General features: G+C 36.3%; 1 protein-coding gene and 1 long non-coding RNA gene across 2 annotated transcripts in view; one reads left to right on the top strand and one right to left on the bottom strand.

Moving 5' to 3' along the window:
- CTNNAL1 (catenin alpha like 1) overlaps positions 1-27,459 on the bottom strand; it is a gene marked incomplete at its 3' end in the record, with an annotated part of 53,987 nt that overhangs the window by 6,765 nt on the left and 19,763 nt on the right. The window contains exons 3-12 of the mRNA XM_082754989.1: positions 25,217-25,404; positions 22,094-22,213; positions 20,212-20,301; positions 19,770-19,940; positions 18,540-18,740; positions 15,724-15,810; positions 11,719-11,877; positions 8,516-8,608; positions 8,056-8,206; positions 2,530-2,567 (exon numbers count right to left, since the gene is read on the bottom strand). Of these exons, the coding sequence (XP_082611115.1) occupies positions 2,530-2,567; positions 8,056-8,206; positions 8,516-8,608; positions 11,719-11,877; positions 15,724-15,810; positions 18,540-18,740; positions 19,770-19,940; positions 20,212-20,301; positions 22,094-22,213; positions 25,217-25,404 (1,298 nt within the window). The remainder of the gene's footprint in view (positions 1-2,529; positions 2,568-8,055; positions 8,207-8,515; positions 8,609-11,718; positions 11,878-15,723; positions 15,811-18,539; positions 18,741-19,769; positions 19,941-20,211; positions 20,302-22,093; positions 22,214-25,216; positions 25,405-27,459) is intronic.
- LOC309875488 lies at positions 1,771-25,347 on the top strand. The gene is made up of 3 exons (XR_014317042.1): positions 1,771-1,781; positions 25,125-25,185; positions 25,271-25,347. It is a non-coding gene; the product is annotated as an uncharacterized lncRNA (long non-coding RNA).

Genomic DNA, 27,459 nt, shown 5'->3' with positions numbered 1-27,459 from the left:
TCAACTTTGTAGTTTTCTCCACACTCACACTATTTGAATAAAAAAATTGGTAAAAAAATAAGTAAAATAAAATCACATGAGCAGTTACCACTCAACTTTTAAACCATGATTTGACATGATGCTACAGAGGAAAACATAGCTGTGCATTAAGCACACATATGAATTGTCACCACTGCTCTGTCCTCACCTAGGATGCCATTCATACCAACAAGCAGCTCTGTTGCAATTAAAGGAACAAAAAGGTAAACTAATTAGATCTACAGGAACAGTGTGGCTTTGTGGAAGGAACAGCTTTGGCATTAGCCATGGACAGCAGACCAGCTCCCCCAAACCTATGCACCCTGCAAAATTCAAAAGACAAACTTCCAGAAGAGAGCAAAGGAGAACTGTTTAAATCTTGGGGAAAAAAAATAAAATAAATAAAAATCAGTATTTTTAAAACACATTGGTTTGTATGCCTTAAAATGTTTAGTCAGATGTTGGCTGAAGCTCAGAAGCTATATAGCTTAGTCAAACCAGAACAAACTGACAGGGACAAAAACCCTACCAGATCACCAACCCCGTCTGTTTTCCAGTGCCAGTCTTTTATGCCACAGCTGTGAAATTCACCTGTGGCAAGTGGGCTCTGCTCCTGTGCTTGGCATAAGTCTTGCTGAGGTTTGTGAGCCACAGCAGGCCTCCATGTGTTCAGTCCTTGAACTGGGCAGGTTGGCAGCAATGGGGCCCCAGGCAGAGCTCATCCCCACGAAATCTCTTGTCGGCAGTAATGAAGGAACCTCAGCTTGCCTATAAATCTACTACTTTATCTAATAAATACTAAGCCTCATCTCTTTCTTCTCCATAACCAAAGGAGAGGTCATCTTGACACAATTCCTCTTATCTATGGAGTGTGGTGAAGCCTGACTTCTTGCCTCACCCCTTTAATGCCTGTTTATATGATAGAGGCCTCGGATGGTCAGGGCTCCCCCTGATTGCACTGGGGCCCTGTGGTGCGACTAACAGACGGACACAACTAAGCGTTAAGGAGTGGTGCTGCACAACCTGATGCCTACACATAAAGGCAAAGACCACAGCAGGATGCACCCTTAGTTTCCCCCAGTGCTGGGATGCTTCTCAGGGTACCCTGAGGAGAAGTGCGCCTCAGGGCTGACTCCTCAAGGAACAAACTCATCCACGGATAAATGCTGACAAGGGAGAAGGGCGAGTAATTCACTCTAGGGAGGTTATTTTGAAAGCACACAACTGGATTTAGAAACACTGCTCCCCCTCAGGACCCTGCAAGTAAGCCTCGAGTGAATCTTGCCATTAACAAATCTTTAACTATGCCACTGTTCCTATTGTAGCAAATTTCTTTAGATCATTATTAATTGACTAACATGTAGATAGTGATCAAGTGCTAATAAAAATCACATAATATAACTTTATCTGCTCTAAAAGTATATAACAAATCCTTAATCGTTGCTACATTACAGTTGCATAAATCTAACTCCACGACATCACCCATGCTCACCCAGCCTACAATTATATTCTATTTAAATTGCAGGTTGGATTTAAAATGGATGACCTTTTCTCTTACCCCTTTTTCATTAAGGGTCAGAAGTATAATACTGTGTTTCAAGTCAAAGAATTGCACAACAGAAGACATGGGGACTATTTCACACTTAAATTCCTCAACATTACAGGTTAAGGAGAGAAAGCAAGGAGAGAAAGAAACAACCCAGAACTTACTGTACACCTTCTGAGATCGTTCTTCCCCTTCCTCATCCCAGTGGAAAAAATTTGTATGTAACAAGCAAGTTAAATGACTTATTACAAGGTTTAGGTGGTTTCCTAATGTAGAAATGCTCTTAGAAACGAAGTAATTAATATCAGTTAGTCAGCTAAGAGTATCAATTACCTCACAGCTAAGTGTGGACATTTGGTGTCACTACATTATAAATTGTTAAGATCAAATAGGGAAATGAGAACCCATTACTTGAAGAGCCTAGGATATGCCTAATCATGTCCAATTCCTCAAAATAGGCCAACTCAGTAATCAACACCAAAAAAAGTCAGAGTACCAAGACTTATTTTACAGTACATTGAGTGTATTCTTACTATTTTAATAGTGACCAGGCATTTATTATTACACAGCATAAGAGTCAAGTATGTTGTACAAAATGTTACATTAAAAAACCAGGAATTAAAGGTCACCTACAACTTTAGTTATTAAAACATACTCAAAACGAGGGTAACTAGTCATGTAATATGTTTATCATTCAGTTAGTAAATGTACAAAGTTTGGTATTTTACTGACAGTCATCCAGTCAAGATGCATGTTAGAGCTTAGTGATATGGTTTAGTGGAGGACTTGTTAGTGTTAGGTCAGAGGTTGGACTAGGTGATCTTGGAGGTCTCTTCCAACCTACATGATTCTGTGATTCTGTGTTACTAAGACATCGCTATATCCTCATTAAATGCAATACAGAAAGAAGTCAATTAGTTAACAGAATGTATAACATGTATAAAACAGTCCCAAGAGCAACTTACCCCTGGTCTGGGCAGTGACAGGTAGACACGCTTCTCTCCTAGGAAGAACACACATTTACACCAAAATTTGTATGCAGATCTTAATAATCAGACCACATGCCTTACTTTGTCCTTCCTCAAGTTGCATTACTACATATAAAAGTGAATTACTTACCTGTAATTTGAATATTGAAGAGGAACAGCACTCTATCTTGTGTTTTCAGAAAGAGACAAGCTAAGAACTTCTGTTTAGATTGTAGCTCTCAGTAACTGGCACTTAAGTATCTGAACAGCTTTACTCCTTAAGATTTCTAGTCCCCAGCGTGCATTCCCAAGTAAGAAACTCTCTCTGGTGACTAGTAGCTATCCACTACATGCACTTGTGTTGTTGCCAAATACAGAACATACTGTGGTAGTTACATGTAAGGCTTTTCTTGGCCTTGGATGGTATAAAATTTGAAGTAGGCAAAGACAATAGTGAGAGAGATATAAGAAAGCTGTGGAGTTTTTGCTGATTTTTTTTTTAAGTAACAATAATAAAACCCCTATGTTGTAGTGTACTATATGTATCCCATGCGCTCTATATTTTATGAAGAAAAGTATTACGTATCATTTTACACACTTACTGAATTGAATTATTTCTTATATCCCCAGGATTCTCAGTTATTCCAAGTCCAAGAAAAAAAAATTGAGGGAAAAAAAAAAATCTTTTCAGGTATTAACTGAAAGTGGTTAAGAAGAATTTATTGGCAGGTGGAAACAAAGCCAGGACTAATAGCCTACTATTAGAGCTCCAGTTACCAGACAATCTAAATATCAATAAAGACTCACATTTATTACAACAGATTCAGGAGAGGAAAGTCTGCTAAATAAAAACGAGTAAATAAATAAAATCCTCAGAGTTAGTGAAAAATACATGCGTCCTGAAGAAACAAAGGACTGAGATAATGGATATCGGTAACATGTTTGCATGGAGATAATGCACTGGACAAACAATGAGCAACAGTAAAACAGGAATAAAATGTTATTTCAGCCTCTTGTATCAACTCCTAAAAAAATTCCCGTTAGAATGCTCAGAGGACAACCCTGTTACGCATTTATGATTTTTTTTGAAAGGATGCTCTTTATCTCCTGACACCATAGAAAGATCATGAGCTCCACGTTTAGGCAACGGACTTTTAAAAAATAAATTGCAGCAAATTGACAAGTATCCCACAACCCACTTGATAAGTATGGGAAATTGAACTCTTCCATGATCACCTCTCAGTTTTACAAAAGGGTGAGCTATCAGGGCATAAGTTGCCTATTTGTCTAAGAATGCAGTTATTTAGATATTAGTTGCCTACACATACATACAAGCACACCAGATTTCTGAGTAAAGACTGACAAAAATTATGTGAACCACTTTACCACATCCCCTGTGTCAAAACATCAGCTAAACAGGATGCAAGAAATCACGTAAGAAGTACCAAGAACAAAAGCTAAATGCTATAGCATAAAAAAATCTCCTTAACGCTATGTAAAAACATGCGCCCTGTTAAAATGAAAGAGTTCAAAAGCCCAGAAAGCTTTGACACAGATGGAAAAGAAATACATACTGAGAAGACAAATGCAAAAGAGGTGAGCGTTCAGAATTATGTCAACTGCACTGGAAGAAGTGGTAAACAGATATAATAATAATTAAAAAAATGCTTTTGCTTGTCTACCAATTCCCATTATTTGGCTTTGGAAGGCTGAATTACTTACCATATTCAGAAAGAGGAAGGATCTGCCTATTTCTTGGAATGTTAATTAAAACCCACCCCCACTCTGAGTGGACCCACAGGTATCATTCCTTTTAGAAGCACAGATCTACTCAAGCCAGAGATAATCCTCCTTCATCAGAAAATACATCTACAACACTATAAGCACAAAATTTATGTTTGATTTCATAAGCAGAATACATGTTTTTTCAGGTGTTTAATTTTCATATTTTGGAAGTCAGATCTAGGCTAAAATACTAAATGGCTTTCTGCTGTATTATGATCTTCCTTTCACTTATTCCAGTCTGCCTTTGTTTTCCCTAATGGGCTTTCTGTATTGTGGTTTTCCTTTTTTTTTTTTAAAAAAAAAAAAAAAAAAAAAAAAAAGCTATGCAGCTTTCTGCATAGTCAGTGGAGAGAAAAGTCACCTCCACTGGATGAGCCAAATCACTCGTTTTTTGTGATCCTCCCTGTAGAGGTGCCCATCACTCAGGCTGCCCTTAGCTCAGACTAGGTAAGGCTAACACTATGCAGAAGAGGTCTCCTCACCGTTGGATTATATGAAGTTTTAGGATTAGCAAAGGAGGTCCAGCTCTACCTTACTTGACAGTTCCACACAGCACAGAGAGATTTTCAAAATGTACTTGAAAGTGCAGCGCTCCTCCCTCCCTCCCCCTCAAAACATGCCCACATCTATTTAGGCATTTTTGGTGTGATTCCATGTCAACTGAATAAAAACATGGCTTCATTTCCAACCTAAACTTTGCTCTCTATCCATATGAATTTTGAACCTTGTTATCAGAAATACCTAGCTTTCAGGTATGAAAGAAACACCAGATAAGGAGTTACGCAATTGCTTGATAAAAAACAAAAGTTTAAACAATGAGAACATCCCGTAATCATAAAAATGCTTATTTTATTAGATGTGTCCAGCACATTTAGTCACCATTCAGTTTCTTGCCTCTTATGCGGTATTCTGTACTCTCTTACAGAGCCAAACATTTACATTAGTGGTACAAAAATACAAGTTTTAAATGGAGGAGAAAAAAATATATTTATACACCTTCTTACTGTAGTTCTATCTTTTGTTAACACACAATCACAATTCTACTAGGAATAAAGCACTTGTTACATTGTAGTGTAAAATAAAGGTATTTTTTACCAACCTCAACATTAAGACAAGTAGCATGAGTTACAAGAAGAGTAAGTCAAATCTTATAAAATATTGTGAAACTCCATTGTGTTTGGAGCAAGAATGGCATTCACAAAACTTCTATAATCTCTTAGCAAACAAATATTTTAGTCTAATTTATTAATTGGGTTATCTGTAGTGTTTTCTAGAAGAAAAAATGTTGAAAGTGGTGAGGTAACTTTAGGGTATTTTTTGAAAGCAAAGAGGTGAGAGTAATTTGCGTGGGATTTTTGTTTCTTTCAAGAGTCACCCTGAAGTCCAACAACAGAAAACAAGCAAAGAAAAAAAAAATGGGCACAACACGGAGGAAAATTTTGTAGAAAACCAGTGGATATAGAAGACCAAAATTAATTCCAGGGAGATAACTGACAGTTCATATAAAACCATCCAGATTCACTGAGAGAAATCCCTTACTAGGCTGGGCCATGCAACAAGCAAAATGGAGACAAGATTTCTTAAACATCTTTTTGGCAATACAAGACACAATGCACCTAAGGAAATGTAAAGTATAGAAGGTGTGCTCATTATCTTACCAAAGGTAGTATCAGAACACTTTATACTGAAGGAAAGACTGGGGAAACAAGAAACATGAACTGACGCAGACTCATCTGCCTAACCAACCAGAAAAAAACGTCTTTGCTGCACTCAGGCCCACATAACCCTATACACTTTTCCATGCTCAGCAACCTACCCATCCTCTTCTTTTTCCTTCAAGCAACAATGTTAGGGAAGCTTTGTGAAATGATGCTTTAACAAAATTGGAAAACATCCATTTAAGGAAAATGCCTGTTATCTGCTGACAACATGCACAAGAGAAGAGAAAGTTATTAACTAAAGGAGATGCTGGTAATATGCCATAACGCTTCAAGAACTATTTGTTTTGAGAGCCAAGTGTATGCTTTGCTGTGGCTGCATGGTTCTTGTCCTAATATCTTTAACTACATTAATATTTATACAAATAGACACACACACATACAGATATGGAAAAGTTATCACTTAACTCTGCTAGACCATTGCAAGAATATGAAAAAAAAATAAAATCAACTGAAAATCAGCTCTGCAAATTTCAAATTTATTGCCATACATCAATATTAGAGTAATACTGTGTTTCTAATTGTATTATGTAAAATGTAATGCTATGTTTAGAGAAAGTTAATACGTCCTTGGCTCTCAAAACAAAAGAAAAAAAGACACTGAAGGTTAAAAGGCCCACAAATAGGATCTCTGATCTAATAGATTGCTACACATCTTTATATAGCATTCCAGACTAAGGTGGAAGAACAAGTAAGATAACAATCACATATTTCTCACATTCCTAATAATGTGTGCTACCCACAATTATTGTAAACCCACTCAGAATTTCACTGTATGTTTTCCTTTTACAAATCTTCAGGCAGAGACACACATTCATCTAACAACCAGCAGCAACAATTTAAGCTATCGCTGTCCTGTGGTTGCTTGTTTACTGCCCTCACAACAAAATTGGCAGAAAAGAAGTACTTGCATGAAAACTCAATCAAGTAAGGAAAATTAAACTCCCAAAATAAGCTCTAATAATGAAAAAATAGTCTCATGTTAACAGCAAGATGAAGGACTTTATCATTGATAAAGTGTCATCTAACCTGAATAAAGAGTTACTTTTTTCTGTATCTTAGGTACAAAAAGTTGAAGTCCCTGTATCTGTCCCTAAATCTGAACTTTTTAACCTGAGCAATATTCTTAGAAATACAAGACATTCAGTATTATTATATATTACATTCTATCTGTATGCAATTATACTTTAAAGACTGAAACACACAGCCGCAAGAAGTATAACATCAGGCTACAATAAACACATAATTTGAAAAAAACAACACTGAATAAAAACAAAAAATAAAAATTTTTTGTTTTGTTTTGTTTTTAAAGTAAACACAGATCTGTCTGGTAAAATTCCAGCGTTCTCGTCTACATGTTGTACAAATACCAATAAACTTACCAACCAAAGAAAATATCCCAAGATTGTGCAGATCCATCAGAGATTCCATCCAGCAGAAAGGACAGCAGTTTAAAAATCAAACAACTACATTCACTACATTATGAAGTAAATACAATGCAAGAATGCAAGCTGACAGTACAGAATATATTTGTATATATATTATCCAGAATATAGGAAATGAATTAAACATGCCACACAATCAACTTATATCTTGATTGTCATGAATTATCATGTCCTATTCAAATCAAAAGGTAGGATGAAAGCCTTAAATCACTAATATTTGTGCACCACTGGCAAAGAGCGGTGTCGAATACTTCTGAGTACTTTGAAAAGTTCCATTCAATTTTGCTGAAAGTAATCACCATGCAGGAAGTTAAACATTCTTAATTTTACACAAACGAGGCCTTTAAATTTCCAGCTATGTTTTTCCTTGAAAAACATACCCTAATTCAACATCTTTACAAAGTGAAGAAGATATTTGCATATTACCACCCAGATTTCACATTGCTGTATGGGATATGGGACAGTGTATTATGCTCTTGTCTTAAGAAAGCAATATTTCTTAAATCACAGCTAAAATTCTTAGACTACATTTGTTTTAGAAACTTAATTTTTCTATTTGTACATAGCATTCTTACCTCTTCTTCCTTCAAACACGTCATTGATTTCTCTCAACAGCATAGACATGTCACTCAGCTGAGACTCCCAGGCCTCACAGAACACCTCCAGATTTTCTTTTGCAATCTTGCTAGATGGATGCAATGCCAATGTTTCTACAGCAGAAATTATCTGGACAGAGAACAAAATATTTGCTATTGGAAGACGTCCTGGTAAATAGTGTTGCACATGAATTCACAAATGCCTCCACAGGCAAACCACAAAATTTAAACCATTACTATTTTATGTTTATAGTGTATTCATCTGACACTTGCAGGTTTGATTATCTTCCTTGTGCATTATTTTAGCCAACACCCAACACTGAACTGTAACTCTTTCTTGGAGCTGCTTTGAACAGTTTAATGTGAGGTTTCCAAAGAACTCATGCAAGTAAGTTTTATTTATGTCCAGTTGAAGTGGCTAGATAAAAGCTAAGCATACCTGTGGGCCAGTGACCTGAAAGGTATCTTCTGCATGTATGCACGTAATCTCAAGGGGCTCTGTTCCAGAAACATGCCTCAACAAGCGACACATCTAAATATATACATATATATATATTAAAGAGAAAAGAATGATAAAAATATGGTTTCATTAGTAATGAGAAAAGGCACACACATACACAAAATTACTGACAGTTCTGTCAGAAACTTACTGGGGACTGCACAACTTGGTGTTTCTCAGGGAGCATTTACAATAAAGAAAAAAACTCCTGCCTTGAAAGGTGTAGAAGAATCACCAGGAGAAAGAAAATTATATAAAAAAAAAATCATTCCAACAGCAACAATTTCACACATAAATATGCCTATGACTTAATAAATCTGAAAGTAATCAGACATCTACAGAACCTGGAGAAATTTTGTAGCATAAATGACATCATCAGAACAGGCTTATTCAGCAATCCATCAACCATGTGGAAAATTTAGGCTTTCATCATCCAAAGGACTGAATTATCTTTGAGCAAAACAATGTCATATTCACATAGGGAAGAAATATCGTTTACTTCCACAGTAAGCAAAAGGTAGGCACCCATATTTTTGTAGTAAGATTAAAAGTGAACTTCAGGCTGAAGATGAACACTGAAGGTTTCAGATTGGAAGCAGAATTTATAAAACAGAGATAACACACACTAAACTAACTATACCTTGTCCATTACCAGAAACAGTGTAGCTATAAATACTCTTTTACCTCACAATAATGCCTGGAAAAAAAATCAGTGTCTCACTAAAAGAGACACTGAAAAAAAAAAAAAAAAAAAGAGTCACAGAAAAAAGGGACATTAAAACTGAAATTATAAACGTCCAGAGTTGATTTGTTAGTCCCTGAAGTTCAAGCACATTGCTTCTGCATAGTCACAATACTGGGATGAATTCTCAAGCCCCATATTAAATCAGAATTTTTTAGAAATTGAGTACTAGATATCACACAGGTATAGCTACCAGTGTCACCACATTCCAGATCAAAATAATACATATCTTTTTGTATCTCCTGCTGGTTCAGTTACTTCTGCTCAACCTTAAGACAATAGTACATTACAGAATTTGTAGAAGTGAAGCAAAACCATGTATGCACACTCTTATTTTATTTTTAAATAGTTGGAATTATTCAAAAGGTTTTCTGGCTTACTATGGAAAAAGATAAGGGAATTGGGAAGTTCAATTTAAATAGATACCACAATTTGCATTCTGAAAAATTCAACACACTAAAATTGCATAAATGCTAGAATTCCAGAAACAGTCCTAAATATTCCTGGCACAAGAATCACACAGAATCACAGAATCACAGAATTTTCTAGGTTGGAAGAGACCTCAAGGTCATCGAGTCCAACCTCTGACCTAACGCTAACAGCCCTCCACTAAACCATATCCCTAAGCTCTACATCTAAACGTCTTTTGAAGACTTCCAGGGATGGTGACTCCACCACTTCCCTGGGCAGCCTGTTCCAGTGCCTCACAACCCTTTCAGTGAAGAAGTTCTTCCTAACATCTAACCTAAACCTCCCCTGGCTCAACTTAAACCCATTCCCCCTCGTCCTGTCACCAGGCACGTGGGAGAACAGGCCAACCCCCACCTCGCTACAGCCTCCCTTGAGGTACCTAAAAAGAGCGATAAGGTCGCCCCTGAGCCTCCTCTTCTCCAGGCTGAACAAGCCCAGCTCCCTCAGCCGCTCCTCGCAGGACTTGTTCTCCAGGCCCCTCACCAGCTTTGTTGCCCTTCTCTGCACCCGCTCAAGCACCTCCATGTCCTTCTTGTAGCGAGGGGCCCAAAACTGAACACAGTACTCGAGGTGTGGCCTCACCAGAGCTGAGTACAGGGGGACGATCACCTCCCTAGCCCTGCTGGTCACGCTGTTCCTAATACAAGCCAGGATGCCGTTGGCCTTCTTGGCCACCTGAGCACACTGCTGGCTCATATTCAGCCGACTGTCCACCATCACTCCCAGGTCCTTCTCTGCCTGGCAGCTCTCCAACCATTCCTCTCCCAGCCTGTAGCTCTGCTTGGGGTTATTGCGCCCCAGGTGCAGGACCCGGCACTTGGCCTTGTTGAACTTCATGCAGTTGACCTCAGCCCATCGGTGCAGCCTATCCAGATCCTCCTGCAGAGCTTTCCTACCCTCAAGCAGATCGACACACGTGCATAGCTTGGTGTCATCTGCAAACTTACTGAGGGTGCACTCGATGCCCTCGTCCAGATCATCGATGAAGATATTAAAGAGGACCGGCCCCAGCACCGAGCCCTGGGGGACGCCACTAGTGACTGGCCTCCAACTGGACTTGGCTCCATTCACCACGACTCTTTGGGCCCGGCTATCCAGCCAGTTTCTAACCCAATGAAGCGTGCGCCAGTCCAAGCCAAGAGCAGCCAGAAGCTCAAGTCTTCCTCAGTCCGTCTACTTCAGTGCTCCAACACTATCTTAGCAAGCCTTGCTCTCAAACCACTTGCTTCATCATGCAACTCATGACATCTACTTAACACCACACATCACAAATATGGTAGGCAGAAAGGCAATCTTTCTGACCTTTGAAAGGAACAGCAACAAAAAAATAGGTCTTACTCTCCTGTTCACATGTATGAGTAATGAAATACAAAACTTTGGATGCAATAATACCTGCAGTATGTAAACACTGTTGTTCACAAAGAATAAAAGATTTTCTGTGATCCTCTAACGGACAAAAAAAAAATCTTCAAAACAGTGAAATTCATTGGACTGAGAAACTTAACCTTAGGTTCTCAGCATTCTTAAAATAAGTCTTTGGGTTCAGCTGTTGCTGGATACCCACTGTTTGAAGAAAAGGCTATAATCTCTACTTGGATCTAGAAGCCTACTTTTTCATGAATACTTTAGCCCCAAAACATGCATACAGATAATACCAAGTCAAACAATGAATTTAAGTGCAGACCCAGGAGGAGAATTGGTAAGACCGTACAATGTACACCCCATTTACAACAGCCATATGCCACAATTATACACCTGGCTCAGACCATACCAAGAACACCACAAAATTCAACAGTATGCTAGGAAAATAATAATAATAAACAACAATGAAAAGAAAACAGACCATAGCCTTTCTAAAAAAATAGATTAAGACAAATCCAGCCACATATTTGCTATGTGCCTTATAAAATCAAAGCAACCATGAACTCACCTCGACAAGTTGTTCTTTCTGCTCTGATAGCTTGCAAGTATATTCTGCTACAGCTTCTAGATTTCCTTCTACTCCTGTGATTTTTAATGCTTTGAGAACCATATGATCTGTATGGTATTTTAGAAGATCTGCCGCCAGAGATGTTGCTGCACCGTGGACCTTGAATAGCATTAAAAAAAGGAGAGATAAACCTTGGAAGGAAATAAATGCACCCAGTATCAAACTGAATCAACTTAATAATCAAGTGATTTTTTCAAGAAGCAAAAAATTTACTGCTATGAAAGCTCATAGACAGCCTGGGGCTTTAATTCTTCAGTTATTATTCAAAGTACAAAGATATATAATCCACTACTCTCAAAAATAACCCAACCAAACATGAAGAGAAACAAAAGAGCAGCTGGGTAGAGTCAGGACATGAGATTATAACACAGCTGCTTTCTGATGATGTTACAGCTGGAAAAAAAAACAGGTGCCTGAATTCACGGGGCACCAAGTTCAGCATAAGCATGGCACAGTGACCAATCTACTTCCCATGAAGAACACACATTAACAGAACAAAGCTGCAGCATCTGAATCTATAATGCATTAGAAATTAAATTTCCAACAATGAATTGCCAGAGATGCAAAGAAAAGCTTGAAAATAATCAATTGGCTTGTGACACAGCTTTAGAAAAGTAAAAACCTCCTTTTCTGCAAGGAGCTTGAGGCCAGAGATAGATCTTTGAGCAGTCTCAAAAATTCTCACCCTACATTCCCAACAAGTAAGGAAAAGTTCCCCTTTGAAATGCATCCTTAAATCCGGACACTTTCAGACTCATGGATCTGCTCAAATTGTGTTGTTAAGGACTCTGCTTGACAAGAGCTATCAGCAACAGCTGCTGCTAGTTCTAGTGACTAGTCAGTCATACTGGCTTTACCTATGCCCTGTAACCAGCCCCGTTTTAAAAACATGAGTAAAACAAACACAGCATCCTGTTTTAGAAATAGCAGAGCATTCTTGTGATTGTTGAGTCTTGTAATATTCACTTTACTGGATTGCATTGAATATACAACACACTTGGCTGTTCAAGAAGGTTATTTTTCAAGTTCTTATGAATTCAAAGACCTTGATAATGTGATGCCAGTGAGCCTTAGCTGTGGAAAGAATAGGATGTTTTCTAGAATATGTATTTTTTCTCCTTGGAGTCTACCTGTTTTCCTCCCTTCCCCTATGTAGTACTATGCAGCATCATAGAATCATTTAGGTTGGAAAAGACCTCTAAGAAAATCTAGTCCAACCCTTAACATAGCACTGTCATTAAACCATATCCCTAAGCTCTACGTCTACAAGTTTTTTGAATATCTCCAGGAATGGTGACTCAGCTTCTTCCCTGGGCAGTCCATTCCAATGCTTTACAACCCTTTCAGTGGAGGAATTTCTCCTAATATATAACCTAAACCTGCCCTGACACGACTTAAGGCCATTTCTTGTCTTACCACTCGGTGCTTCAGAGAAGAGACCAATCCCCACCTTGCTATAGCCTCCTTTAAGGTAATTGTAGTGTGTGACAGGTCTCCCCTGAGTACTTCCTATGCAGTCCAAAATTAAGAGGTTATGTTTGATTCTCTCCTTTCCTTTTTTTTTTTTTTTTTTTTTTTTAATTTAACGCAAGAAACCCGGATTGTTTCCTTAAAACCTTCTACTACTTTTTAACAGGAAGAAATAATGCTATGACAATGTATTATGAACTGTTTATATGGTGTTGCTTGCATGCCATTAAAAATTAGCACAAACTGCTAATCTCTGATATGAAGTGAGCTCTGAAGAAAGGATATCTGCAACTTATAATGCTGAAGTAGGAGCTGGCAATTCTCATTTATATATAGACTACACTGTGATTACCTTCTCATTAGAGATTCTTTTCATCATGATCTAAAAAAGAAATTTTCAGAGCATTAAGCAGGAAAATGATCTCAGGGAAGGAATGTACCTCTAGTTTCTTTCATAAAGTGACAAGAGGTGGGGAAATGCTATTATAACAAAGTTGTATTGTGTTCTCAGCAACCCAGGCTATTAGAACGTTTAAATTAGTGTCACAGTATTTAATTTCATCAATAGAGAGCCTGTTTACTGACTGATACATGGTGGCACCAGAAGTCAAAGACTGGCAGGACAGTCCTCAACCAAACACTCTGGCTACTCTGGGATCAGATACAAATCCAATCACTGCACAGGGAACAAGATAAATAACATAATACTCTAAATTTTTTTCTACTGATTAGCATTAATCTTGCACATTTTAAAAAGCTCTCACTAAGAAAGCTTTTGTACTTTACAGGTCACAAAATCAAGGCATACAAAACTAAGGGTTGTTAGTTTAAAAATTCAAACCCACTCAGATTGTTCCACAGTTTCTAGAATAGCTTCATACACTTTCACTTGCATAATGTGGGACTAAATCACAGGGCATAGGTAACCCACTATTTTATATTTTATGCCACCTCTGTTAGCTAGTTTACAGAGGTAATTTTCTTTTATTGGCATCTGAAAAAGTTCTTTAACATAAGTGTAATGAGTATGTACTATTTGTTGCATGGTGTTTTCACAAATAGAAGTCTGTGGGCAAGACAGTATGGTAAGAACTACATTTATGGAGCTAAAAAAAATCCACAATATTTGTAATTTCTTCTACATACTATATGCCAGCTGCTTTAGCTTTATGATTTCTTTAATTACATAGTTTCATACTATTTTGACTGGGAATCCTTCCTTCTCATTCAGTACAGGAACGATGTCACCCAGAAAGGAGAGTCTTACAGGGGAATGTCACTCTGGAAAAGCTCTGCTACTGATTTACTACATAACAATGACCAAAGCAAAAAACTATTAGTCAAAGAGCACAGATTATGTATACTCCATTTCCTGGGGGCCCAACACACTGCCTAGCAGCAGAAGTGCAAGGAGCTTAACAGTACCTGAAATAGATTTGAAACACAGTTCAAATCTTCAGGACAGCTGCAGGAATTATTATAATCCACAGGTTCAAATTTCTCATTTTGCCTCTATTAAAAAATACACAGCATGATTTTTAAGCAGCCATAGTTAGCATGTGAGAGGTAACGAAACCAGCTGAAAGCGGTTTGTTAGCCAAGTATTTCCATTTAAAGCAGCTCGGAACACAGTCTGAGCAAGTTCGCTGAGTCTCTCTAACATCTCTCTAACATCATTGTACTGCTCCTTAGGCTTGTATAGAAACCCTTCTTATCCTTAATGTTCATTTTGCCATCTGTTTAATGTAATAATAGTAGGAAGGACTTTAAAAAGATATTTGAATGCTTTTCAAATATTTCAGAAGCTGCCAACAGCCGGTAATTCTTTATTTGGCTCAAATCTGTGGAACAGACAAGGCACCAATGCTATCCATAAAGAGAAAGGGAGGGAGGGGTAAGGTGGGACCCTGATCAATAAGTGCAATCCATCCCACGTGCCAAATGAGGCAGCTATCTCATATTGTATGTAAAGATTGGTATCATTTGGCACGCTTGCATTTAGGAAAAGAATGATTACAACGAGCACATACACAGCTGCCAACTATCCAGAAAAATACCTCACTATAATGCATAGTCATAATATACTTCTGCTTTAGAAGTCAATAAAGGAGGTCATATACAACTAATATGTTATTTATTTAAGAATATACCATATATGTGTACTTTGCAGGCATACACAAGCAAAATTTAGCCGTTACATTCAAAGTAACAATTACACACATGGTACTTACTACCAAGCATCTTTTTATTTGATTCTTGTCAGAGCCAGCAAACCAACAGATTTCTAATTAGTTATAAGAAATGAAATAGAAGGTGATTGCATATTAGCTCGCTTATGTAATTCTGATTTGGCTATTCTTATCTATAAATAGATACTAGTGTTTTCGGATCCAGGATCCTATTTTACAACTTTATATCTGAAAAGTAAAAAATGCAAGGCTTTCTTCAGTTTTTGTTTGTTTAAACTGGACTTACCTCTCTTTTAAGTTCATTCATGCACTGGCATGTTTTTAAAATGGCTACTTCCAAGTCTTCCATAAGATCCTTGGTCTTCTGGTTTTGCTACAAGCCAAAGAAAGCAAGCAGACAATAAATTATGTGCACATACACACACAAAAAAAAAATCCACACAGTAAATACCACCTTCACACATTACTTCAAGTTTCTTTAGAGGATGGTTATTTAGTTCTAGATGTAATGTTTTCATTTGCATATCCTGTGTAGATTTTACTTGAAGAATTCCTTTATAGAGGTATTTATTGCTGAATCAAATCTAAAATTAATAGTGATGAAAGCTAATTGACTGTTTTGGTTCAACAGAAATTTTATTTCTGAATCTCACTGAACTCTTTTCAGCAAAGCATTTCATTAAAATTTAAAGCTTCCCAAAACCTACTTCAGGATGTTTATACAGAAAAGTAACATTTTTTTTCCTATTTAATATCAACAAACACCTTTCGCAAATAAAGTGTGACCTAGAAAGTTATATTAAATATATATTGAATTAAAAAAAGGCAGCATGCTTGTAAGACTTTAGATCATTGTCTAATTTAAAAAACTATGGTAGCTACATTTTGTTGAGTAAGCTTCAAGACAGAGCTCCAACTTCTGCAAAAAAATACCCATCTATGAACAAAACAAATGTCAAAACAAATACAATGGGAAAAATAGCAGTGAGTTTGCATCCATATCCATAAGATATTGGAAACAATTATCCAAGGTGGGGACCTTCAACAAGGCCACAGCTGCAAAACCGCTAGCCCCTCAGAGTATAATTTACATAAACACAGACACAAAATGTCTCAATTATTTTAAAGGAAAAAAAAAATCCTCCAAACTAGTATCATCATTTCCTCATGTATTCTTATCTGTTCCAAGTCTCAAAGCTACCTGCCCCTCAAATATAACGCACTTTTACAGAAATTACTTAAAGAAAAGTAACATCACAAAATCATTTGTTAACACAAGGATCATAATATTTTATATTCACTACAGTGTCCTTTTTTATTCTTTTATGTATTAATTTAGTTTAGTTTCTTTCTTGTGCAACTTTTTTTTTTTTTTTTTTTCAATAAACACATCTGAAAGAATTTTCCAGTTCAAATAAGCTTACGGGAAAACCTAAACCAGGACACTACCTTCCAATTTTACAAGCTCGAACATATACAGCAAGGATTTCAGAAACACTTAACTTTCAATCAATAGCATTAGATTCTCTGGTGTGTCCCAGCTAGTTTGCATTCACACAGAAGAATACAAACAAGCAGGCCAGTGATGCCAGTCTATAATTTAAAATTGATCTACATTACAAGACACTTCTGTTTTAAAATCCTCTCTTCACTGAAGACTCACAGTTACTCTGCCTGCTGAAAGGAAGTACGATGAGTGAAAATGGAGATAATTGGGCACTCTAAGAGCTCTACATATCCCCCAGTTCATGTATCCCAAGGCATGAAAGTATTTTGATTATCAACAATTCCATGTGAATTCCATTAAGTCCCTCAGAAAATATTCCCCCTCTGACAAAGCTACTGAGCTAAAAATGAAAAGCCACTTCAATGAGCTGATACTGTTTTAACTGCAGAGTCCTCATTCATAGCTAGGCTGGATTATTAATTAATGTAAATATTTAATGCATAAGCACACGTGCACACTCAAATATTTTCACGGATCATATATATGCATAGTTTTGTACTAGGCTCTCATTTCTATCACCTGAAATGTAGCATGTAAATCATCTAGAGGTGATGAGTTTCCACCAGTAATACAGCTTAGAACTACCCAAGCTAAACGGTTTTATTTTCTTATTGTAATCTATGCAATAAGCATTCTAGATGTGTCTTCTTTTTAATAACAACATTCTGTATTATCAATAAGATTTATATGCTCTTCAAACTGCACTACTGCATTAAGAACAGCTGATGGCTACATCTGATTCAAAGAGGAGAAAAGGAAGAAAAATGCCTTCTCAGAAGTAATACATTCAGTATTAAATGTATCCTATACTAGTACACATCTGCCATATTTCAGACTATTAAGATTTTGTGTTACACATTTCCTTAGGAACAAGATTGAAAGGAAGACAGTACCAGGAATAGAAACTGCATTTTCCGTCTCTGCTTTTCCTCACCCTTTTGCATGTATTTTCTACTGTCTTCAAGGAACAACGTATGACAAACGACAGAGAGAAGCCTAACGTGCTTCTTCTCTAAAAAACAAAATTACCATCACTGAACCTTTTTAAAAAGGATGAACAAAAATACTGTGTAGTCATAGCATTTTTTCTCTCTCATCACCCTTTCTCTCCACAGGGAAAAATAAACAAACAAACAAATAAATAAATAAAGTCAAGTTTTAGAATATTTCACTTTTCAATAGTTTAAATATTTCCAATATTCTGTTGAAGAACAGAAATATAAATGGTGGTCACTGCCATGGGATTAAGACAATTGAAGTCTCTGAAGAACCTCATCAAAAGACCTAGTTGTTTAAGACTGTGAATTGACATTTCTATTAGCCTTCTTGTTTCCACTTACAGCTTCATGAAAATTAGGCTATCATCAGGGTAGCCTAATTTAGGTGTTAATGAATCAGTAAAGCAATATCACTGGGACAGAGGGAAGACAGTATTGAACTTGCAGAAACATAGAACAAACCCTGACTTCCTTGATTAGCTAACTTACTCTGAGGGATGCAATCAATAATCTCTTCCTAAACCAGAGGAAGCATGGCATTAAAAAGTTCTTTCAAAAGTAGAGGTGAAAAGATTTACTTTGCTAAAAAGCTCTTACAGCTTGCATCCATACTGAAACCAGCTGCTCTAGTTCCATTTTAGCCTGCTTAGACAGCTCCAGAATGTGTTCTCTGTGCTCATGACTGGTATAGGCAGAATCCGTGAAGTCCTCCGTATGTTCCAGGATAACTTCCAGCATTGTTGAAAGGTTCTCTTTTGAGAGAAAATAAAGATTCTCACGAAGACCTTCCACCTTATTCTGAAAAAAAAAAAAAAAGAAAAGAGAATTTATGTGGTTATACTGTTGTGATGGAAAGCAGATGCATCAATTTACATTTTATTTTTCTCCTCAGTGCTTTTTAGTATTCACATATTTTCAATATAATCCAATAACTGTGTTGTATCAGACCTCCAGTTTAGGGTGGGTATTTTGTTTGTTTGTTTGTTTTTAAACAAAATTCCCAAACACTCATCAGATCTAACAGCATTGTTGTCCTGCAGTCAATATGATGCTTTTCAGTTCAGTAAGTTTTAAAAACTAGTTGTGTGTTCTGTTTGTTTAATCTTTAGAAGATTTTCTACATGCATATCATCAGTTTTGAGTATTTTTCTAAATATTTACATATAGTATATTGAATACTTTGAGGGTACTTCTCAAAAATTCCAACCAAATTCTGAAGAGGGGAGGGGAAAAAATAATCGAAGTGCTTTATAGACCCTGAAGAAATAAGACACAGTTGTTTGTTAACTCTTCTTAACTGAATATGAAATTTAGATGAGCCTTTACCAGAAAAAATACACAGAGCTACAAGATACAACTTCAATTCATAACATTTCCTTTGAATGACAGTATGCTCTTCTAAATATTTGGATGAGTATCCGTGGGCATAGTTTTCAAAGTATTACCAATTATGGAGAAAAGATTCTTCAACAACAACAATTTTAATGAAGTTCTGATATCCTGATACTTAGGTTTATTCAACATTAAAAGCATCACCTCAAAACAAACAAACAAACAAACAACAACAACAAAAATTTGAATTCCGAATGTATTCTAACCCAGGAGGAAATGGCAAATATCAAAAGGTATATTTTGGCCACATCATTGAACTTATCATCACCTTTTGTCAGGTTCTCTTACATTTTGAGACATTTATTTAAGTTACATTGCTAAAAAGATGTAACTCCGCCATTTGTAACTGAAGAAAATAAAATAAAAAAAAAAATCAAGATTCTAGTTTTGGGTTAATTTTTAAGCTGTATAAAACAATACTTTTTCTATTCTTACCTTGAATTCTTTGATGCCAGAATATATACTGATGGGTGCCATTTCATTTTCTCCATTTGGTCTAGAGTCAGTTACAATTTCTATTACCTGTTCCAAAGCTAGTCTCATCCGATGAAAAACACCATCTTTGTTTATACGAGCAGATTCACAGTCTGGATGCCTAAGACAAGTCTTTTAAAAAAAGCAAAGTTAATGATTTCTGCTAAAACAAGTCTAAAGAATGTGTTAGAATACAACAAATTCTTTCTGTTAAAGTGCTATTGTGTTAAGCAGAATTCATAGAATTATTCAGAATATAAAGATATTCTTTTACATGTTTTTTACTCTTATACTTTTGAGTATGAAGTTTAAAGTACACCTGAGAAAGAACAGTCTGCTCTCCTGCCAGATGCCATACTCAGTGATTTATCTAAACTTTGTGAGACTGTGAATACTCACTCACCTTTGAAGCAGTTAGGAGCATCATGGTGCACTTCTCAAGAACAGCCCTAGAGGCTGCCATTCTAGCCTTTTTCTTCTCATCCTTCAAATCCTAAACACCAAAAGAAAAATGATTTGTATATTGCATATTTTGTTTACTGGTTATGAGACTGGAAAATAGAAACTCTCTTGAAGATGGACGTGTTGTGAAGAAGCGTCTTTATGACGTCTGACGACAGCTATTTTGAGCCTAGCTTATGATCTAGAACTTGCCTTTTAGACGGATTTTAATTTATGCATTTATTCTTGGTTCTTTTCAGTTCAGATTTCAAGGAAGAAAGATTGCAGAGATAGAGAATACTACATAAACTGTCACTAATTTCTTTATCCTTATCATAGAGCATTATTTATAAAACAGGAAAGGAAGCAATAAAAAAAAAAGACTAAAAATATTGTCTGAAATGGAAGAGAGGGAAAGACAGAGACAGAAAACACCATATTTTTGTTATAATGAGAGAAGGAAATAGAAAATGTATCTTTTATCTGCTTGAATATTATATTTACCATAAACCAATTAATAAAAATGTTTAAAAATTTAACAGGCTTAAAAAACAATAGCTGTATAGAAAGTACTGAGTAAAAGAACTTTCCAAGAACTCTCCTGGGAGAGGGATATAGCAGCAAAACTAAAATATACCTCCAGAAAGGTTCAGAAAAGGGAAAAAATTAGAGTCCAAACTGGTTTGAGGATGGGAGGGAGATAAAGAGGACAAAATTTAGTTCCTCAACATGTAAGAGGGCCTAACAAGAGGAAGAACTTGCGAAGCTTAGGATCTTTCCAACAGCAAAGATAGCCAACTGTTTTTTGAGTGTTAATAAATGGGCATCTGAATGCAACTTTCAATGAAACCATGCCTAGTTCTTTCCTATGCCAGCTACCCATGTGTTGTATAATACTTTTTATAAGCTGATTACATTTTTTCTTAGAACTAGCAACTTTTTAGATCTCCTTGCTACTAGGAATTCTAAGCTCCTCATCACACCAAAGTTTAGAAAACTTAATTCCTAACCTAAGTGCATTCATTTGCTGTTTATAATTCTGTTTCTACAAAAAATAATGATTTGCATTTTGCATTAAGACTCTTATTAATCATCTCAAAATACATAATGTAGAATGGGCAAAGTTGTTACTAGCTGAAAAGGGACCAGCCTACAGAATGGAATTAATCCTAGATTTACTCTAAATCAACAACAACAAAACTTTTTTCTTTGTTTGTTTTTTAAAGCTAATTTCAGAAATTCTAGCATTACATGCTAATAAATCTGACCAGACTCAAGAATTTCTGGCATACTAACTATAATTATATTAAATAAAAATACCTTGAGGGATGTTTCCTACCAGTAAAACTAACAGCACCACACAGCAGCCTACACACTGTAAAGTGAGCATATCAAGCATATTCAACAGCATTTAAAAAAATAAATAAAAAATATATAAGCAGATGCTTTAATATGATGTAAAGATTTCAGTTCTTCTGTTTTCAAAGCCTCTTATTATGTGCAAACATCAATTGTTTCTGTCAAGTAACAGCAGACAGATTCTTTACCACAGTAACAAGCCAGAAATGCTAGAGCCAAGGACAACAAATGAAGCTAAAGCACATCTCAGATGACATGCATCTAGGCTTCTGGAAGATAGACACAGCAAACACCCCAGGCTAAGCTTTAAAACCAAAGGAGGTACTTTGGGTGGGGCAAGGAGAAAAATCTGGGTTTCAGAGACAGAACATCAGCATTGTTTTGCTTTTTCATAGTTAGTAATCACAGAAGAACATGAATCTTCTAGTGAAGCAGGTGAAAAGTGATATTCATAACATTTCTCATACATTTTTATTAATACTTACATTTTGCCGGTCTCCAGTTAAATGGGCAAACTCAACCATTTCATTTCCAAACTGGCTGAATATTTGTACAAATTCTTGAAAGCTACTGACTTTTTCTAGCTGTTCCATTGTTGCAAGAACCTGAAAGACAAGGGAAAAATACTGCGGATTATCAAGATACTAAACAAAAAAACATTAGTACTAAATTAGGAATTTTATTATTTATTTCTAAATTGTGCTACTTAAAATGTACATATTTTGTTACAATTGAAGTATTAATAACCCAAAAGCTGGATATCAAAGCCTAAATTAATAATCATGCTTCAGTCAAATGAGTCACTTATTCTGAACCCTCAAAAACATTTTCTTCAATCTTCCCAATATCAAGAGAAACATTATTACAGGGTTCAGTTTCCATATTTAGCAAAAATGCTATTGTCATGTTAAATGTTAAAGTGAGGATGTAGAAAATAATGTGGGGAAAGGAGAAAACATACAAGTTAAGATCCAACTTTCTTTTCCAAGAATGGAAAAAAAAAAAAAAAGAAAAAGAAAAACGAGTAACTATGCTTAATCATTTTTGGTTTAAGCAAATAGAGTACTTCATGAGAATGGTCTTGATTGCAAGAAACCTCTGTTGCAGTTACCCTAGAGCAAGTGTTTCTGTCATGACAAATCTCATCAAGTTAAAATTTCAGTGAGAGCACACACATTTCTATTACAGCTAGTGATTCTAGATATTCCAGCATAACTGACATTCTAAGGAACTACTTACAGAAACAGTATAAACAACCCTAAATCATCTAAAGTTTATTCATTAAGCTTCTAAAATGCAAAGTATCTGTGGTGTCTCCATTTTTTTTTTTTTTTTTTAATTTTAAGCTTTCAACATGAAACACACAGACACTAATTAAAATGTACATTTTTAAAATTCAAGGTTAAAATATATATAGAAAAGACTAAGTTTCTATTAATACCTAATTTAGAACTTAGTGTTACACAGCTACTGCTGCACTATGAATGTCACTTTTCAGACTGCCGTTTTAGGCTGACATCACTTCAGGGCACGTCCATATTTTGGTTCAATCTGCACAGGATAGCAACACCCCTGCTATCTGTCAGTTCCCTATTCATTGTTCTGGTCTCCTAACCAGACGACAGTAAGTGGAGCAAGATGTAAACCTACTAAGTATGATGGAGAATGAAACAAATTTTGAAAGGTAAGAAAGATGTGGGCATGGACTTAGAAACCGTACAAAATCTAAAAATACAGGGGTGCTGAGGATACAGAGGCAGGAACAGAATCATTAGGATCATCAAACAGAGATTACTTTTCTGCAGTAGATCACAAATCCAGGAGATCTCAATCACTTCATCAGTCTATGAAGTTGAATAACCTACCACTATGGCCTTTTTCTATCTTTCACCCTTGGTTGAGTCACTACTCTTGATTCATATGTGGAAGATGATCATGACAATGAAAATGAAACTATTCGTAAAGAGGCTGCAAGAAAAGTGGCACTAAAAGTTTAACATTGGGCATTCGGTCTCTAAGATGAAAATACAGGTGAGATGTTCTGAAAAAGTAACATGATCCATAAAGTCAGCATCTTTTACACTTGATATAAATGATGATCTCACTTCTGCCTTTCTATCCTCTATGCCATATTATACTACACTGTCCCTGAGTATGCACTGCTCAAGTCCCTGCCTACATCATCCCTCTATCACAGTATTTCTTAAAGGGAGAACTGCTTTGCCATCCATCATACCACTACCTGACACACTTTTCAGTGTACTCTCGCAGAGTGTGCCTATATTAGACACTATCATTTGCTTGACTTGGTCCTAGATACATGAATTGCTTTACAGGTTCCATAAACAGAAGCAGACATTCTCAAACACATGTAATATGTGTAGAAAGGAGAATGCAGTGAAATCCAAAAGACCACAAAGATTACAGCAATCACAGTAAGACACACTTTGGAATATAAGACTTCATTTTATATATTGTAATACTTTCCAAATTAAAATCCATTTCTGTACCTATGGTTATTGCACTTGTAACACCATAATACTCAGACATTAATTGTCTGAATGGCTGCAAACAAAGAAGAAAAGCTCAAGAAAGGCAGCAGAAGTTGTCAAATGCACCACTCTGGTTTCTGCTGCAAGAGTAGACCATTTTTTTGAAATAAATATGATGAAACTAATGCCACCTTCCCCAACCACTGGGAGAAGAAAAGAGCACTAAGACAGCAAATCAGTGTTGTTAAGCCTCTGAGCCAGATTGAAGCAGGTAATACATGCAACATGGTTTCTAAATCTTGGGACTCAGTTAAGTGCCTTGAATCTAAAAGCTGCTTAATAAAGAACAGCCTGTCTGGAAAGCAAACTGGGAGAAAATAAGAGAGATATGAAGCATGAGGAGTCAAAAGAAGAAAGAGAGGCTCTGGATTACAAATTGAAAACTAATGGAAGAAAAAAAAAAAAAGCTGCCTTCTGAAGCTCTCATTTTTCAAACTTTTTTTTTTTTTTTTCTATTTTTATCTTAGTACATTTTGAGGGGGGAGGGAGATATTCTGCAGTCAAGACAGTGCAGTACTTGAAATAGATTACACTTGAAGTTAAATGGTCTTCATGCACCATTTAAATCAACTAAGTTTCAAGCCATAAGCTAAACTGCACAAAAACCTTTTAATCTGTAAGGCTCACTGCACTAGCACATACTTTCATCAGCATTCCTCACAGCTTTTTGCCTTAGATACATGCTGAATGGTTTCCTTGTCTTGTTCCTGACAGTAGAAAGATCCTGTCTTTTAGTGGCTTTTATTGGCCTTTTTACTACAGCCACTCTTCCCACCTCACAAAAAACTTACTCATTTCTTCTCCAGCATGCTAAGTCAATAGTGTAATATGGATCATATAAAATGTAACAAGTCACTGAAAATTTTATTCCTCTTGACTTTATAGTCATTCCATTTCAGATATTTGGTAGGTGGACATAATGTAAGACATTCATTTTTACCTCTTTATTTTGTACTTCCCCTAGAGATACAACGAAAATACCACTTCATGTAGCACCACTCTTTTGCATTGGCTGCGGGTATCAGGTAAATAAAACAAAAAATTAGATCCAAATACCTTGTTTCTGGAAGTTATTATTTGCTTAATAACAATTCTGTCTGCTAACACCAGCACTTTCGTGACTGAAGAAAGCAACAGCCTTGCAGCTTTTACCACTCCTGTTTTGTCTGTAAAGATTGTTATGTGGCTATCAGATTCCGGATGATCCAAGCTTGCTACATCCGTAAGTTGTGCAATTGTTTCACCTATAAGGAAAAATATAAACAGTTACCATTTCATACTAAGAAAAAAGACGCTGGGGTATATAACTTTTACTTTTGAGGTATTTCAGAGCAATCCACAACTACTCTTTACTTCATTTCACTTCCTTTGGCTGACTGTTGGTGGCACCCTCTCCAAATTTAAATTTAGATGATTCAGTACTGCCTCTTACATCCATCTGTAAGCAACACTAATTTTCTTGCAGGAGTCTATTGATATTTAAGTGGAAGGTATTTCTCCAATTTTAATAGCAAAAATCAAATCAGTATCAACTCTTGCAGCACCATCACACTGAAGGAGTAGGATGCAGCAAGTAAATAAATATATATTCCCCTCCATCTTCCAAATTCCAGCTAGTATTCCCATAATTTACGGATTTCATATTCCCATGGAAGCTTTCTGGCATTAGGTATAAAGAGATTCCAAAAAATAATATCCTAATTTATAGGACTGCAGCACAACAGTGAGGCTACTGCACTTTTTATATAAAAGACTATCAAACACTACATTGTCAGAAACAAAAGAGAAAAACAACAATGAAGCACTGATTTTTGGTCCATGAACATCTTTTAGTCAACTAGCATTTAGTATAGTAACAGTTAAATAGGGCTATTTGACAACTTTTATTTTTAATGTGGTTAGGAAGTTCACGGTCCAGTGCACTCAATGAATCTTCTTCTTGTCTGAGAAAAATCACAGGACCCTGACCTGTTAAATAATAGATAGTCCTAGATAATAGTCCAATACAGGAAAGGCACAGAGCAGTTTCCTTATTCCACAACTGCAGAAGGACTGCTGAGAGACCAAACACAAGCAAGCTCTGAAATAAGGCATACTTTTTATTAGCGCCCAAGACAAAATGACCAAACCACAGCTAACCTGCAGATCATCCCTGAAGATCATGTCTAGGACATTTGATTGAGTCCCCTAGGATGCATTTCCAAAACCACAACTGAGATAATTCACCTAATCATACAAGATAATCACTTCAAAAATCTGATAAAGCCAGGGCTCTCATATGAAGAACCTGAGGGTGCATTATTAATCTGGAAATGACACATACAAAATCCATGGAACAAGGAAGGCCTGACAGTCCTTCAAAACACAGCTCCACGATTTATACCATTTACGCATAATTTTTCATAAGTGTCTGGTGATAGGACAAGGAACAATGGACAAGGAATAAAAGGCTTTAACAAATTTAAGAGTGCTCAAACACGGTAAGAGGTGTACAAGTGAAACTGTAGTGTCTCCATTCTTGAAGATACACATCCGTACCAACCTAAGTTATTTTGCGATTCTACGTATCCATTTTAAATCGCTGCTTGTCAGACTTTTTAGTTTATTCCTTCTCTGTACTAAAAGACAAAAGTAGGAGAGAGCTGTCGCTCCCATTTTACTCCATTTCTTCCTTTAGGGCTATGTAGTCAACTGGCAGAGAATACTGAAAATGTTATGACACTAACTCATTCTTGACATGTGTTTTTTCTTTTAAATTAACCAGTCTTTCCTTAGTTTGGGAAAAAAAATATCACAGATGGGCATCTAAAAATGTGGTTCTTTGAGTTACATTCCACTACTCTACTGTCACTGTAAACACTGACACAGTGCAAGAAAAATCTGCTACATGACCCTTTGCAGTGTTTGATGATTCTTTTCCGAGTCAATCAAATTACAAGGTTTATTGCAAGGAAATAGTCATAACAAGTCTGAAACACTTTGGATCACTGATTATACCCTTCACAAGAGTCAGATACTACATCTGTCGTCCTTCAAAGCCTCTGCAGGGTGTGCAATTGATCTGAAGACTCACTACTTTCCTCAGCAATTCAGACTCTGAACGTTCTAAATCTTTTAGGCTTGAGATCTATTTTCTATGGCTAACAAAGCTTCCCTTTAATTTTTGAAGCCTCATTTAATTTATTGGCTTACAAGGAAGTAAAAACAGCTCCACAACATCCTGTCCTAATCACTGAGGACTTTCTGCTGCCCATGCCATATGAACATGGGATGTCAACGTTTCAAAATCCAGCACACAG

This window comes from Aythya marila, assembly GCF_965140915.1.
Source record: "Aythya marila genome assembly, chromosome: 2".
NCBI classification, from domain to species: domain Eukaryota; kingdom Metazoa; phylum Chordata; class Aves; order Anseriformes; family Anatidae; genus Aythya; species Aythya marila.
The sequence above is the reverse complement of the archived record's forward strand: the minus strand, read 5'-3'. Positions and strand labels throughout refer to the sequence as shown.